This window comes from Pelodiscus sinensis, unplaced genomic scaffold, assembly GCF_049634645.1.
Source record: "Pelodiscus sinensis isolate JC-2024 unplaced genomic scaffold, ASM4963464v1 ctg40, whole genome shotgun sequence".
NCBI lineage: Eukaryota > Metazoa > Chordata > Testudines > Trionychidae > Pelodiscus > Pelodiscus sinensis.
In genome coordinates, this window is record NW_027465932.1 from 206,246 (window position 1) to 223,385 (window position 17,140).

A 17,140-nucleotide genomic window follows, 5' to 3' on the forward strand; every position below is an offset into this window, starting at 1 on the left:
ACTTGATGGGCCAAAGACACACCCAAAGAATGGGGGCTGTCACCTGAGAGCAGCCAGCAGGGAACATAGAGATTGGCCTCTGACCAGGTGACTTGCTGCATACAAGAAGAGGCCAGGAAGGAGGTATAAAGAGGCCATGTGGTCGATGCCATTTTGTTCTCAGCTCAGCACTTCATCCCAGAGGCAGCATTGCAGGGATTGAAGAGCCCGGAAGACCTGTGAACCCATCCTGATCTTAGGATGTGCAATAAGAACTTTTAAACCAGCAGCTGCAACATCTCTGCTAGAGCCTGCATCGAGAACTGGGAGATTCGGTGCATGTAACGTACTGTACTTTAATAACCTTACTCTCATGCTTTTCTTTCTTGTAATAATAAACCTTTAGATAGATATTCTAAAGGATTGGCCCAGCATGATTTGTGGGTAAGATCCAGAGGGTAAATTGACCAGGGATCTGTGGCTGGTTTCTTGGAACCGGACAGAACTTGTTCGGGGTAGGTGGGATTGGGTGCTAGGACCCCCCACCTGTGTATGAGGCCCGGGGCCACCTGGGGCATGGATATTGCTGGGGTGTCGGAGGGGTTTTGCTGGTGAAGCTTCAGGCAGGCAGCTGTAGCGCTCTGTGAGACTGGTTTGTGGCCTGTTTGGAGAGGTCACCAGTCTGGGGGCTGTAAGGAGCCTCGGATTTGAGCAATTCGCCCTGAGCGGACGCCCTCAGTTGTGCCCAGACATGGCCTGGTCTGTCACAGTTCACAGTTCTTTCCGGCTCTTTGATCCCTGCACTGCTGCCTCTGGGGTGAAGTGCTGAGCTGAGAACCAAGATGGCGTCGACCACATGGAACCTTTATACATTCCTCTCTGGTCTCTTCTTGGCTGCAGCAGGTCCCCTGGCCAGCAGCCTATCCCTGTGTTCCCTGCTGGCAGCTCTCAGGTGACAGCCCTCATTCTCTAGGTGTGTCCTTTGTCCACCAGCCCTGCCCAATGCTCAACCACATGCAGAGAAATATTCAGTATCCACACAGATTACAGATTCCTAACTACACACACAGACATTATACAATCACATGAACAGCTTACATAGGTAAGCTTCTATTCAGCACCCCACATGGCCCCCTATTATACCATTTTTGGGGGCCAACACCCCCACCTATGGGTGCAGCAGTGATCTGGCTGCTTCCCTCAAATTTGGTAACTTGACAGGATGGTAGGGTGTGGTTCTGCTTTTTGAGATCCCCAACAGTTTCCAGAGCTGAACAAGGAGATTACTTTCAAAATTCGTCCCCTGGTCTTCATGTTTCCTTTTGGGGATGCCGTAGCTGCAAATGAACGGTTTCCATATCACCTTGGCCAGGGTAGATGCCCGCTGGTCACGAGTAGGTTATGCATGAACATGGCAACTGAAGTGATCAGCAGTTACAAAGATATTTTCGATGCCCCCCTGGGATGGTTCCAGGGTGAGAAAGTCAATACATACTAGCTCCAGGGGCCTACTGGTATGGACTGAGACAAGTGGAGCTCTGCTTCCAAAGATACCTCTTACCTAGACAGCACCTTGGGCAGGAGAGGCACCACTTCTGGACAGTGGACTGCATGCCTGGCCAATAACAGAGTCCAGATGGGGTCCACTGTATGATCAATGTCCATGTGTCCCAAGTCTGGGTGCAGAGCCTCGAACACTTCTCTCTGGAGTTTCTCTGTCAGCACAACTTGTCAGATCGGTTCCTCTCCTGGAATTATTGTTCTCACGTAAAAGATCCCTTCTACGAGCTGCAATCGCTTCCATGAGTTAAAATCATATAATCATAGAGCTGGAAGAGACCTCAGGAGGTCATTAAGTCTAGCCCAAGGCAGGACCAATCCCAACTAAATCAACCCAGCCAGGGCTTTGTCAAGCCGGGATTTAAAAATCTGTAGGGATGGAGATTCCACCACCTCCCTAGGGAACCCATCCCAGTACTTCCCACCCTCCTAGTGAAATAGTTTTTCCTAATATCCAACCTGGACCTCCCCCACTGAAACTTGAGCCCATTGCTCCTTGTTCTGCATCTGTCACTACTGAGAACAGCCTCTCTCCAGGCTCTTTGGAACCTCCCTTCAGGAAGTTGAAGGCTGCTCTCAAATCCCCCCTAACTCTTCACTTCTGCAGACTAAACAAACCCAAATCCCTCAGTCTCTCCTTGTAGGTCATGTGCTCCAGTCCCTGAATCATTTTTGCCACCCTCCACTGGACCCTGTCCAGTGCATCTGTAATGAGGTGTGGTCACAGAAGACCCCCTTGGGGTGCTCCCCAGGGTGCTGACATGGACACTGCCACTCGCCTTCCTGGTCTCTGGGGCTTCTCACCACCCAGTGCTGCTGGGCCAGCTCCCTGATCTCCTGCAGACAAAGCCCTGAGCTGAGATCCCTACCTCCGCCAAGCAGCACAGACACTGAACCTCTTCAGGTCCAAGGAGAATCCAGTTTAGGGCCCAGCTTCCCAGAATACCACTCCCCAGATGGGATCAGAACTCCACATGAATTATAGAGGTGAGCCCCCCATTAGCAATGAAAGGGGGAATGTTCACAATGATTGCTCCACCAGGTAACAATTATTTACACTGGGCTTGATAGTAAATAAAAGTAATTTTATGAAGTACAAGCAGTAGGTACTAACACGGCTACATTTCTATCACTAAGCAGTAGGATGTAAGTGATAATAAGTGTGAGGAGGCAGAGTAAAGTAGATTACAAACTCAAAATAACAGAAAATGCTGAGCTAACTCTACCACTGAAATGTCAGTGCAAATGTATTACAATCTCACCCTAAAACTGTTCCTTTTTAAGCTAAGCCTTCAAACCAGGCAAGTGCCTCTCCCTGCCTACATCTAGACTTCAGGCTCCTTGCGCAAGAAGCTTTTTGGAGAAGAGATCTTCCGCAAAAACTTCTTGGGCAAGAACACGTCCATACTGCTAAAGCACGTCAGAAAAGTGATGCACTTTTGCTCAAGAGCGTGTCCAGACTGCATGGATGCGGTCTTGCAAGAGAGTTCTGATTGTCATTAGCAGAATGGCTGTCAGGGCACCGCTACTTCTTTTGATAGGCTCTTTTTGCACAATAAACCCGTTTTCTGTCCACACACACTTTTTTGTGCAAGAGGAATAACTATTGTGCAAACCCCCCTCTCTTCCTCTGATTTACTGTACATTTTCTTGCGCAAAAATGCACTTTAAGCGTGGATGCTCCGTGAGTTTTTGCACAAAAACTCTCAGGTCTAGATGTAGCTGCTGAGGTCTCTGGTTCATTCCATTGGGTGTGTTACACCATCCAGCAAAAGACCAAGACCTGCTACTTTCCTATTGTTTTCAAGATTCCCACTTTTGCATGGGAAGTTACCTGGCCAGTCCCTACCAGTTCGGGAGGTCAAGTGACTTCCTATGACCAACCACTGCTAAGACTTAAGGACAAAAGTCTATTTACACATGATTTGCCCAGACATTGAGGCATTCCAGCATTGGAAACACCCTTGATGGTTTTCCTTTGCACATTTAAAACCCTAAACCATTCCCTACTCCATGGGTATGTCTAGACTGCATCCCTCTATCAGCAGAGGGATGCAGATTAGGCAGGTCAATATTGCAAATGAGGCATGGATTTAAATGTCGATGCCTAATTTGCATAAAAATGGCCACCACGTTTTGCTGACAGCACTTTGTCAGCAAAAAGCGGGAGTCTAGAAGGGGATCTGTGGAGAAAGAAAGCCTTTTTTGACAGATCCTGTACACCTCCTTGCAGGAGACATAAAGGAGCTGTTGAAAAAGGCTTTCTTTCTCAACAGATGCCCTTCTAGACTGCCAACAAAGTGCTGAGTCGGCAAAACGCGGCAGCCATTTTTATGCAAATTAAGCGTGGGATATTTAAATCCCTGCCTCATTTGCAGTGTTGTCCTCCCTAATCTGCATCCCTCTGCCGACAGAAAGATGCAGTCTAGACATATTCCATATGTTTATTTTTACATATAAGAATAATACATACACGAAAGTAAGATCATAGAATCATAGAACACTAAAACTGGAAGGGTCATCGAGTCCAGTACTCTGCCCTTATGGCAGGACCAAGCTCTTTCTAGAGCATACCTGATATGGTCTGTCTGACCTGCTCTTAAATATCTCCAGAGATGGAGATTCCACAACCTCCCTAGGCAATTTATTCCAATGTTTAACCACTCTGATAAGGAGTAAGAGAAGCCGATGGGAGATGTGCTCTGTGGACATCACCATGGCTCGGTTAAATGGAAGTCGACTCCAGCTATGTATTTTGTGTAGCTGGAGTTGTGAATCCTAACCCGAACTGCCTGGTCTCATGTTGACTTGGCCTCTGAGAGCCAGGTGGTAGACAGCTGACATGGGAATTGCTGTTATAGGACAGTGACCCTTTGCCAATTGGGACTTGTGAATTCATAGCTTGGAGAAATCAATTTAGCTGTCACAGATTTGCAAGTAACCTAAGGAAACTTAATCTTAGCATTGTAACTTTTAAATGTGCAAAAATCCAAGGCTGAAAGTTAAATGCCTTGTAGACACGGCCTTTCCTAGTATTTAGGCATTGCTGCACTCAGCGTTGCTGTGTCTAATTGGTTTCAAGGCATAAGACTTTTTTTCAAATAAGATTTAAGCACGTAGAAGCCTAAATGCCACTGGCAGGAAAGCTACAAAAAGACATAAAACAATTCAGCAAATGTCCATTTTCGTAACCACATCTTGGTGGGGTTGTAAGTTTGCTTTAAAAGTATCACAGTTGGCTATAGCAGGGAGGCCAGGCTAATGCTTGGTGTAACTCCAGGAAGGTCGATAGAGTCTTGCTGGCTTGCCCTTTGCCTGAATTTCAACCCAGCAGGGTCTGCGACTGTGTTTTTAATACCACGGAAGCTACATGTGAGCTACCTGATTTTGACCTGGGAGCTGAGTAGATCTCCCAGCACCAGCCAAAGGACCAAACACATCTCTCAGTCACCTGTCAATGCAGCATGTTCCACTGCCGCTAAGGGAGAAGCGCTGTCACAGATGCAAACTGAGAGCTGTCACGTGTGTAAACCCAGTCGGCCGTGCTGAAATTAATGGAATTAATCCATTCGAAAAACAGAGTAGCTGAATGTAGAAACTAGATTAGCACATTTAAATTATTCGAATAGACTTTGTTAATAAAGAACAGCGATTACAGAGTTTGTTCGTGCTTTGTACGAATGGGCAGCAATGGAGAAGGTGCGGGTGCTGAGAAGCCAAGGTGCGAGGTTTGGGAAAAAATTGGGTTCGGTTGCACTGAGACTCTGTCAGTGGCTGTTAGTGACTGAGGAAGATCACAAGAAGCAGGACAATGAGAACCCCCACAGCCGCCATGATGCCCCATATCGCTTTCCTGTACTTGATGTAAACAGCTTCCACGGTTCTCAGTCCGGTTCTCTTATTGAGTCCAATGTAACCTCTCACTTTCTGCTCAGTTAAATGGGGCTCCAGGTACATCTCATTGGTGTAATACCGGCCCCCATTCTCCTGCACCATTCTCTGGATCACTTCCACCAGCTCCAAAACCTGCTCCGTCTGCTCTGCCCCGGTTACTTTGTTGTTGAAAGCGCAGTAGCGGTTCCCACATGCCTGAATCAGCCCCTTAAGGTCCTTGTTATCTGTGTATCTCACATAGTCGTGCAGGGAGCCGATAGCTAAATCTTCTTTCCGGGTGAACAGGACGACCGTGTGCCTCCTGGCTCCATCTCCAAAGATCTCCCGGACTCGCTTCATGGCTTCCTTGTCCTCTGCAGTGTAACGGCCCAGCTGGGTCACCAGCACCAGAGCGTGGGGGCCTGGGGCAGAGAGTGCGACACAGCGACAGATCTCACTACATGTCACTGTATCACACACCTTTCGGTCAAAGATGGCAGGTGTGTCAATCACCACGAGCTCCCTCCCCTTCCAGCTCCTTCGCCCCTTTTCACAAGTCACAGTCACTGGTGTTGCTCGAAGTTTGGACTCAAATGTTCGTTCGCCGAGGAGGGTGTTTCCCGTGGCACTTTTCCCAGCGCCGGTTTTGCCAACGAGGATTATTCTGAGCTCCGTTCTCCTGCTGTCATCTGCAGGTTGAACAGTCAGAGCGTCATTGCACAGAGAAAAGCTACAAGTCCTACCCATGTACTATTTATACAACTGCTAATTAATGCACACAGCGTACCGTGGGGCTGAGAGGCCTGGAGTAACTAATGTCCCTCCCGCCCCACATCTCTACTTGGCTCTGTCCCCGTGGATTTCCTGACAATGACCAAACCTGAGCCCCTTCTCCTCTCTCCTGCATCTTGTCCTCTTCCTTCTTCCTCTGTCACTTTTCTCAACCCCCCCTTCCCACCTCCCCTCAGCCCTGCAATCTGGGGGCAGTTGTTGAGCCCTCTCTCACCTTCACCCTGCACATGTCAGCCACGTCCAGATTCACCTTGTCCTTCCCCCTCAGCCCCACCAGGAGCTTCCTTCCCTCTCCAGCTCGACCTCCGAGTTCCGTCCCAGAGCCCATGTGTTCCGCCTGGATTATGCAGCATTCTCCTCTCTGGCCTCCCCAACACACCCCAGAGCTTCTGTCCATTCACAACACGGCCCCTGAATGTGTCTCCCTTCCCCGTTTGACTGAGCCAACAGGGCCGGTTCTTACACCGCACTCCTCACTGTCCAGCCAGAGCACCTGTCTCTGGCGGGACACAGAGAAGCTATGGGAGCAGAGCGGAGCTGATGCTCTTTGCCCTGGATCTGAAAGCCAGATGGTGCATCCAAAGAAACCCTTGTTCTTCTCAGGCCTCGTCCTCCTGTGGACGGAGTTCGGGCCTCTCAGACCTCTGAGCATTTCCCAAGGGCATTTCCGCTCCTTCTCACTACTTTTCAGAAATGTCTGCAGAAATGTCCGCCAGCCCCTGCGCTGTCCCAGCCCGTCCTCTGCACCAAGTCTCCTCACATGAGGTTTTCAGAGTATTGCACAACCACCCCTTGGCCCTCCTCTTTCAGCCCCCAGGGCAGGGCGCGGCCTTCCTGGGCTACCTGCCAAACCCCTGCCGTGTCCATGCCACGGTCCCCTGCGCAGCCCACTTGTGTGTGCTGAACCCAGAAAGCCAGGCCGTCTTGGCTACAAATTGCCTCCTGCTCTCCCCTTGCACTGCGGAGCGGGGCAAACGGTCCAGCCCACCTCACACGCGTTTGTTTGCACGGTGCAGGGCTAGAGTTTGCCCAGCTTGTTAGAAATGCCCAAGGGAGCTGGGGATGTGGGATGGGGCGTGCGTGGTGCACGGACTCTCCCTGGACTGGAACAAGGCCCTGCCCTGCCTCCCCTCTCGTCCCCTTTCTCAAAAGCTGCAGGGGCTGGTACAGGTGCAGCTCCTACAGCAGCCCGGCGTACGGACGGAATGACAGACCCTGGGAAAGGTTTTCTCACGGGGGTTGTCCCTGCAGAAGCAAAGTTACACAGGACACGTCACTGCCAGCCCCTGGAACGGCCGCCATGCTGGAGCCTCTACACGATGCTGGGGACCAACGGTGCCCTCAGAACCTGCCTCGGTCCCCGAGAGCTTGGGGACTTCACTCGTCTATGCCAGGGCTAAGCAAAATCTAGTGCTGAGGCTGGAATAGGGCCCCTGGTGTCCCTCTTACCAGCTTCTCCTCTCAGCGTCTGCCCGGCCATCTCGCTCTGAAAGAAGTGCAGTAAAACGTGTTATTTAAACTCACGCGTTACCCCAGGAACTCAGCAGATAGAGAAACACCCAGCTAGACAAACCCAGAGATAAAAACAATGGGCAGTAACAAGCACAAGCACTGGTACCTGTGTGATCCTGAGCGAGACGGGAATTTCGGAGCAAGACACCTTGAGATATTATATTTAACCACAGTCAGCGCATCTGCTTAGCTCTGAGCACTGGGGTAGTTCTACTGACGTCCAGAGAGTGACTTAGATGCCGTACACACACGTGTGCTAGCCACCATGGGCCACAACAGCTGCTCTAAGTACAACTAGCTCAGAAAATCAGTCCTGTTACTGCAGCCTCGTGCACACAAATGTTTTCATCAGCCATCGAGATTCTGGATTCGAGAACTGAGTCAGCAGTTTGACTTGGTCCATGAGGCAGAGGAGATGCAGCTTGTGCTTCGTCACGGACTCGGCCTTTGCATACCCACTGGTACAAACCAGGCGTCAGTTCTTATTCAGACAAAGCCAATACGGGGAGAAGTTGGCCATAAGGGAGCTGGGCAAACTTGTTCTGATCCAGCTCCTTTCCCCTGGAAAATGCAAAATTGCATCGACCAAAACATGTTGCGAATTTGAGTTGAATTTGCCAATGTGTTGGCATGGAAGAAACTTCAGCAAAAAGTTGAAATATTTCAAGTCAAGCCGTTCTATAAGAAATGTTTAGATTTTCTGTTCAAAATACCTTTTCATTTTGAAATTAACCTTGACTTTACTCTTAATTTTTTTTTTAAATCCCAAATGAAACAAAACGCTCTGTGTTGGGTCGAACAAAATATTTTAACCCAAACTTCTTTCTTTTGCCATTTGCCAAAGAAATTGGATTTTCCCCCTGTTTGATGTGATTTGTTGAAAAAAATTCAATCCCACCACTGAACGAAAACCCTGGTTACTTGCACAGCTCCAGTCATATCCTCCGGATTGAACATCGTGTATGTGTGTTGGTACCGCACTGAGCACCCTGCTGTTTGAAACTGGGAGAGATAAATAGCTGCAAATTCATCTTTATCCCCATTCTGCCCCTTTGTGAAACTCAGCACTGCTGTCTGGGGAAAACCTTCCCGGTATCTCAACCAAACCTTTTGTGGAGGCCACTGGACTCAAGAGAACAAATTCCAGAGACAAAACCAATGTGCTCAGTTGTGTTGACTCCAGACAACCCAGCATAGGGGCAGGGCTTAGTAACATCTGTCACATTACCGAATTGGAGAGAAGCAGCCAGATCGCTGCTGCACCCCTAGGTGGGGGTGTTGGCCCCAGGAATTGGTATAAAAGGGGGCCATGTGGGGTATTGAATGGGAGCTGCTTGTTTGCTGATCTTATGTACGCTATTTATGTGAGTGTATAATGTCTGTGTGTGTAGGTAGGAATCTGTAATCTGTGTGGAAGCTGAATATTTCTCTGAATGTGGTTGAGCATTGCTATGGACAGGCTGATTAGCCAGGCCCTGTGGGACAATGGCACTTGATGGGCCAAGGACACACCTAAAGCATGAGGGCGGAGACCTAAGAGCTGCCAGCAGAGAAAGGCTGAGGACCAGGTGACTGGCTGCATACAAGGAGAGGCCAGGGAGGAGGTATAAAAAGGCCATGTGGTAGATGCCATTTTGTTCTCAGCTCAGCACTTCATCCCAGAGGCAGCTTTGCAGGGATCGAAGAGCCCAGAAGACCTGTGAACCCATCCTGATGCTAGGATGTGCAACAAGGTCTTTTAAACCAGCAGCTGTAACATCTCTGCTAGAGCCTGCATCGAGAACTGGGAGATTCGGTGCATGTAACGTACTATTCTTTAATAACCTTACTCTCATGCTTTTCTTTCTTGTGATAATAAACCTTTAGATATAGATTCTAAAGGATTGGCTCAGCGTGATTTGTGGGTAAGGTCCAGAGTGTAAATTGACCAGGGATCTGTGGCTGGTTTCTTGGAACCGGACAGAACTTGTTCAGGGTAGGTGGGATTGGGTGCTAGGACCCCCCACCTGAGTATAGGCCCGGGGCCATCTGGGGCATGGGTATTGCTGAGGTGTCGGAGGGGTTTTGCTCATGAGGCTTCAGGTAGGCAGCTAGAGCACTCTGTGGGACTGGTTTGTGGCCTGTTTGGAGAGGTCACCAGTCTGGGGGCCGTAAGGAGCCCCGGATTTGAGCAATTCGCCCTGATCGGACGCCCTCAGCTGTGCCCAGACATGGCCCGGTCCGTTACAACATCCCCTCTCCCTCTCCCTCTCCTTTCCCCCTTTGTCTCTCCTCTCCCTCCTTCTCTCCCTCTCCCTTCCCTCCTCATCTCTGTCTGTCTCCTTCCCTTCCTTTCTTCCTCCCTCCCTCAGACATTGGCCAATGCTGGAGCTAGGCGATTGGTTAAGACACCACCTGGCTCTACGGGGAGGCAGGTTAATTGGGCAGGTCCCAGCGAGAAAGGGGCCTGGCGGGAAGGTGCCGCTTTGACGTCACTTTGCCCCAGGCGCTGCTTGCTGGAGTGATGGTCCCGGGGGGAACGACAGGGAAATGTGCACCAGGGTCTGCACTTACTGCCTCCCTGCAGCCCTTGGCCAGGCCACTCGAAATGCTGCTGCAGGCTCCTCTTGGCCCGTCTCTGAATTCTCGGGGGTGCCTCCCTTCTAACACTTCCCACTCACAGGCCTTGGCTTCATCCCCACGGCCTGTTAAACTCGCCCTTCCTCTTGTGCCTGCAGCCTCGGCCAGCAGCGTCCTTCCCCCTAGAGGGGCCTTCGGTGCCTTTTCCCAGGGAGCTCCCCTAACGGTGGGAACCGATGCACTGGCCCCACCCACAAACTCCCTGTGCAGGCCCATCCCACCACAGTGCCCACAGGCCGGTCTCAAGGCGGGCAAAGGGGGCAGGCGCCACCAATTCAAAAGGGCCTGGAGCTCCCAACTGTCCCTACTGCTGCTGGGGCAGAGGGGGCAGCCAGAGACCTAAATCAGTAAATTGCTGCCAGAGCCCAGCATCCCAGGTGGGGCTAAGGGCTGGTGGAGCCGTGTAGGGTGTGAGTGTGTGTGTGTGTGTCACGATCCTGAAAGCACTACGGACTGGTAGAGTGTGTGTGTGTGATGCGCTGCAGGTGGTACTAAGGGCTGGTGGAGTGTGCTTGGTGTGTGGTGCACTCCGGCTGCCCTAGTGCCACCTCTTCCACCAAGGCTCCTCCCCTTCCATCCCCAGAGCTGCCCCTCCCCCACCATGCCCAGCGCCCGGCAAGTCTGTCGCCTGGTGCCCACAAGGATTCGCTGTTTGATAACGTGTAGGGCAATGGTGGACATGATATGGCCCAGGGGCCAGACCCGCCTGACAAGCCTTTCAGTCCCCCCCGTGGCCCACCCCACTGCAGCCACAGGCAGGGAGCAGCTGCACGTCTCCCTCTAACACCCCACACCCTCGTCTCCAGCTCAATCCCCTCCCCGAGTTCCCTTCTGCATCCAACCTTGAGCCAGACCACAAGCCCTTCCATGGAAAAGTGCCCTCCCCCATGAAAAATGATTGCCCATCCCTGGTCTAGGGGAAAGTCCAGTGAGGAGGGTTGAGGGATTCTTGTTGTTTTTAGGGGTGTGTTATTTCTTAACATCTAGATGAAAATTCCCTGGAGAGATCCTTAAGGAATCCATTTTGAGGCACTTGGATGAGAGGAAAGTGATCAGGAATAGTCAGCATGGATTCACAAAGGGCAAGTCGTGCCTGACCAATCTGATTAGCTTCTATGATGAGGTAACTGGCTCGGTGGACATGGGAAAGTCAGTGGATGTGATATACCTTGACTTTAGCAAAGCTTTTGATACGGTCTCCCACAATATTCTTGCCAGCAAGTTAAGGGAATGTGGATTGGATAAATGGGTGGTATTATGGATAGAAAGCTGGCTGGAAGGCTGGGCCCAGCGGGTAGTGATCAATGGCTCGATGTCAGGATGGCGGTCGGTTTCTAGCGGAGTGCCCCAAGGTTCGGTTCTGGGACTGGTTTTGTTCAATATCTTTATTAATGACCTGGATGAGGGGATGGATTGCACCCTCAGCAAGTTTGCAGATGACACTAAGCTAGAGGGAGAGGTAGATACGCTTAAGGGCAGAGATAGGTCCAGAGTGACTTAGACAAATTGGAGGAATGGGCCACAATAGATCTGATGAGGTTTAACAAGGACAAATGTAGAGTCCTGCACTTGGGACGGAAGAATCCCAAGCATTGTTACAGGCTGGGGACCAACCAGCTAAGTAGTAGTTCTGTAGAAAAGGACCTGGGGGTTACAGTGGATGAGAAGCTGGATATGAGTCAACAGGGTGCCCTTGTAGCCAAGAAGGCTAATGGCATATTAGGTTGCATTAAGAGGAGCATTGTCAGCAGATCTAGAGAAGTGATTATTCCTCTTTACTTAGCTCTGGTGTCCAAGGCTGGTACTTACCCGGGCAGTTGTTCCCAGCGATTGATAGGCGGCCATTCCTCCTCTGAAATGGTGGTTGGACACTGCGTCTCCTGAAAAATCAGTGGTCGTGGTCACTGCACGACAGCCAGATCCCAGCCGGCTGGTGTCCCTTGGTTCCTGTGCTTTGCCTGTCAGTTGTGGTTTGGTGAAGAGGGTGTCATGGGTGTGTGTGACATATGACCCGAGGAAAGGTCACTGGGGCTATGTCTACACTACATGCTTCTTGCACAAGAAATCTTTTGAACAAGAGTTTTTGCACAAAAACGTATTGCACAAGAGCACATCCACACTTCAACACACATCGCAAAAGTGATGTGCTTTTGCGCAAGAGAGCGTCTACACTGTATGGACACGCTTGCACAAGAAAGCTCTGATGGCCATTCATAGACTAGCCATCAGAGCACCTGTTCTTTTTCCTTCTGGACGTCCACATTTGCCTTTTTGCACAAGAACTCTTGTGCAAATAGAGTTATTCCTTGTAAAAGGAGGTTTATAAGGCAGAAAAAGCCCTCTCTTCTGCTGTTTTATTCTTGATTTCCTTGCACAAAGTGCATTTGAGGTGTGGACGCTCCATGGGTTTTTGCACAAAAACCTTGCAGTGTAGACGTAGCCTGTGAGAGATGCTCAGAGGCAGACACTGCAGCACATGCTCAGGGGAGTTAGGCCCCACATGGACGCTGGGGCTTTGGAACTCTCCCCTGGGTCCCTGCAACAAGCACTGAGGAGCGACGTCTTTGCTCCTGTGACTGGAGTGGTGAGCATGGGGAGACTGGGCAGGAGGGGGGGCCATTGGCTGTAGCTGGGGCTTTGCCGGGTGCATGTAAAGCAAGGCAGGGGAGGTTTCTGGAGCCCCACCGACAGGGAGCTAAGTCTCACTGACCCAGCAGAGCCTGGGCTGGTGGATTGAGCTGTAGGACCAGGGCCTAAGGCCTCAATGCGCAAAGGGGCCGAGGGGCGTAACACCTCACGTGTAGGCCTCTTGCTATTCCCTGGCACCCCACATGCCGGGTTAGGTGCCTGGGCTCCCTGCCCACTGCCTGGGGAGGGACAGGCACAAGCCAGGAGCCAACAGGAGACCCGCCCCTCATGAATGTGATGCCAAAGCCCGAGGTGCAGAGTGACCCCTTGTCTCTGCGGGTCCCACAGCCAGGATCCCCCAGCCAGGCAGCTGCCTCCGCCCAGCCCCAGTGAAATGGGAGGAGGACAATGGCTCCCTCACAACCTTCCCCCAGAGGTCGGGGAGCTCACCGGGAAGTGGGAGACACGAGTGGATGGCCTGCCCTGTGCCTGAGGAGAAGAGGGTGGAACCAGGATTCCCCGTGTCTCAGGGAGAGCCCTGCCCTGCGGGGTTGGTCCAACTCACTGTGTATTCTGGCTGGACTGGGCTGCGCAGGCAAGACAGGAGCTCGCTCTGCGTCTTACCAAAGGGAAAGAGACGGGGTGACTGGTTCCAAGCCTAGGGGAACATGTGTGGGGCCCCAGGAGCTGACAGTGGGATCTGAAACACTCTCCAATGGCTAGACGTTGACGCAAATACAATTCTGACTGGAAATAAAATGACCGCTTACAAATGGAAGGGTAATAAACCACAGGGTTGTGGTGAATTCTTTCTCAGGGTTGAAATTTAAATCAAGATTGGAGCGTTTTCTAAAGCCCCACCAAAAGGGAGCTAAGGCCGTGACTTCACTAGGGCCAAGATGGACGCTGCCACGATCAATATTCTGGCATTTGATTTAGCTGATGTAGTAAGTCAAACTCAGAGGGAGCCCCTGTTGGCGGCTGGTACTCCTGTTATTGTGAGGAGTCTGGGAAGCCTCCTTTTACTGTGAACAAGAAGCTGGATATGAGTCAACAGTGTGTCCTTTTAGCCAATAAGGCGAATGTGTTAGGAGGAGCATTGCCAGCAGATCCAGAGATGTCATTATTCCCCTTTATTTGGCTCTGGTGAGGCCACATCTGGAGTATTGTGTCCAGTTCTGGGCCCCCCACTACTGAAAGGATGTGGACACATTGGAGAGGGTCCGGGGTGGGCCACCAAAATGATGAGGGGGCTGGCGCACATGGCCTAGGAGGAGAGGCTGAGGGAGTTGGGTTTTTTCTATGATTCTAAGCCAACGGGAGCTGTAGAAGACAGCAGGGAAACTTCCATTAAGGTACGTTGACTCCAGTGAGGTCACTGCCGGTGCCTATCTGAATTTGGCCTTCCCCTGTGGAGCAGACCTGGCTGAAGTGTGACTAGCCCAGCAGAGCCCTGGTGCGGGTTCAGACCCACAGAGCGGGAGCCCAGGGCACATCTGTCTGTAGTCAGGACATCTGCACAGTTGCTGCGACTGGCACGTCAAGTGGGCAGATCTGGGAAGCTTGAAACACACCCAGAATTCCCAGAATCCTGCAGTGTCCGTTCGGATTTGCACATTTTCTGCCAATCACCTGGTTCTGCTGGGATTCGATACCTCCCGTGGAATTCTTTACCCACGTTCATCACCACCCAGGTCTTCCAAAGGGATCTCCTTCCTCCCTGGACGCTCCTGGCACAGGCACGACAGAGGCAGCAAGGCCCAGATTTATCTGGGTATTTCGGGGCCTACGAGCAGACAGGCGCCTAGTGGGATCTGCAGATGCACCTAATCAGGCCTGAGGCCCACTGCAGTTAGAGAAACTGCTTCCAAATGTGGGAGAGTTTCCCTAGACACGGGTGCCGACCCCGCGGTGGGTCTGGCTGCCCTGCAAGAGCTGAGGAAAGTCTGCGCTGCCGGGACCTGGTGGAGTCAGCGACAATCCCACGTTTCTGTTGTGCTCCCCCCCGGCCCGAGGATTTGCCCTGCGCCACCGGGTGCTCCAGAGAGTCAGACGCGATTTGCTCCCTGGGCCAGAGCTCTGCAGGGAAAGGCTGGGGGCTGAGCAAAGGGACTGGCTGGGGGAGGGAAGGTGGCTTTATAGAGCGCTGGGTACTCGTCTGCCTTGGCCCAGGGCAGGGCTGGGGCAGGGCTGGATTCTCTCCTGGGGAGAGCAGCCCCCGGGGGGCCCAGAATTCCACCCGCTGCCTGGGGGTTTGCAGCAGTTGGGAGCAAGTGAGAGTCTCTGTAAACTACGAGTGTTCTCATCACCGTGCTCCCTCCCCCGCCCTATGCTCCCACCCCCGGGTGACTTTAGGCTCCCAAATATCAGAGACCGAGGCTTGTCCCCTGCTTTTCCTCCTGCGCACTCACCAGCATTTTCACTTGGAGGGCTTTGTAGCCAGTTTAAAATACCCCCACCTTGCCAGCCCTCTCACTCTTACACACACTGACACACACACACACATACAGACCAATGCATGTACACACAGACACGTACACATGCAAACAGACACCCACATACAGACAGGCACACACTTGCACACACGCAGACACACACACACACATACAGACCAATGCATGTACACACAGACACGTACACATGCAAACAGACACTCACATACAGACAGGCACACACTCGCACACATGCAGACACACACACACATAGATATGCACACACACAGACACGCACACACACACATGCAGACACACACAGACATGCACACACATAGATACACTCAGACACATACACACACACTCGCACACACACATTTCCAATATCAGTTCAATTTGGAGCCCAAACCTGCAATGTCTCTTCAGATGGGATAGATGTTTCCAGCCTCTGCCCCGTCCTCGCAGCCGGCGGTGTTACACCAACATGTCAGCAGCCGTCTGGGTTCTTCTTTCCCACAGCCAGTTCATATTAACAGCTGAGGCAACTGATCTGCAAATGAACCAGCCAGCGATCCACGTTTCTCAGTGGATGCAGTGGGACGAGCTGCTGCCCCAACTGAGAAACGTCTTGCACTGAAGAGAGAAGACTGATTGAACAGGACGTGGCTTTGTGCAAGTAACGGCTGAAAACCCAGCTGGTCCCGTGTCCCCTGGTACGATCCCAGCTTTCGGCCCTGAGCGTGGGACACGTGTGCAAAACGTGACTCCTGGTGCTGACTCCCTTTGTGGCTGTTGCCGTTATTGTGTGTTTGCCCACAGGGATCGTTGGGGGTGAGTTGTTTCAGGCGTTACTGCTGCTCTGCACCAAGGCACTTCCTGTGCAATTCCGACTTCCTTCTTACAAAAATGGCACCGAAAATCTTATTGAAACTCTGAGAAAAACCAGACAGATGTAGCTGTAGGTATCGGTCTGCGCACACACACGTGTATAGCTCTTGGATTAATCTGTCTGTGCATCTTGCCTTGTTTCTCATGCACACGTAGATAAGGCTTTTGGAGACCCTGAGAAAAATGCTTGTGAGAAAGGAGACAGAAAACTTGGGCTGTCGTGTGTTTTCCATGAGGACACACTGTTGCCATTACTGATTCAGGATCATCACAATTCTCTGTGTGTTATTTTGGCATCAGTGGGGACCCATCACCAGAGCAGTGTTCAATCCTGGAGAAGATACAATCCCAGCCCAAAAGGGCTCACAGGGCAAAGACACAAACCAGTGAACAGTGGGGGATGGGGACACAACATACGCACAAAAGTATCTCATGAAGACCTGGGAGGCACTAAAATTGAGCCTGATTTCCCCGTACAGAAAACATACGAGTGATAAGAAGGGCTCTGTCCAAGGGGTGGGGGGGATACTGCTTTGGACCTCAGTTTGACAGGGAAAGAGGTCTTGGTCACAGATTACTGATCTGATAATTAATGCTAATGTAGGTGCAAGTAGTCTTTTCTAAAGCTGGGTTAATGTGATGGCAGTGTAGTTGCATGGGTGGTTCCTATGGGGCCGAAACCCATTCCTGTTGGTAGAGGATGGTGGGAAGAGTTCTTAGAGGGGTCACATGACACCCTTTATTTCTGGTCATGTGTTCATCTTGACCCCGTTAAATACTGCCCCAGAGGTGGGATTTCCTCTGGCCGACAGGAGGGACCTAGGGGGCCAGGGGCAGAGCTAGGGTTTTCAGGGACT

General features: G+C 51.4%; 1 protein-coding gene across 1 annotated transcript; it reads right to left on the reverse strand.

The window, feature by feature from the left end:
- Positions 1 to 3,927: 3,927 nt before the first annotated feature.
- LOC142825163 (GTPase IMAP family member 2-like) lies at positions 3,928 to 16,281 on the reverse strand. Its single transcript, XM_075916909.1, has 4 exons — positions 15,805 to 16,281; positions 12,145 to 12,215; positions 7,654 to 7,690; positions 3,928 to 6,101 (listed from the first exon to the last, which is right to left on the reverse strand). Exons 2-4 carry the CDS (start codon positions 12,178 to 12,180, stop codon positions 5,317 to 5,319), a joined length of 858 nt encoding a protein of 285 aa, XP_075773024.1. The 5' UTR covers positions 12,181 to 12,215; positions 15,805 to 16,281; the 3' UTR covers positions 3,928 to 5,316.
- Between the last annotated feature and the right edge of the window lie 859 nt (positions 16,282 to 17,140).

Excerpts from the sequence above, each read along its gene's own strand:
- LOC142825163 (XM_075916909.1), bottom strand. The coding sequence starts at position 12,180 with ATGGCCGCCTATCAATCGCTGGGAACAACTGCCCGG. Across the intron at positions 7,691-12,144 it reads CGCTGGGAACAACTGCCCGG|AGCGAGATGGCCGGGCAGAC; the intron begins GTAAGTACCAGC and ends CACTTCTTTCAG. Across the intron at positions 6,102-7,653 it reads GACGCTGAGAGGAGAAGCTG|ATGACAGCAGGAGAACGGAG; the intron begins GTAAGAGGGACA and ends TTCAACCTGCAG.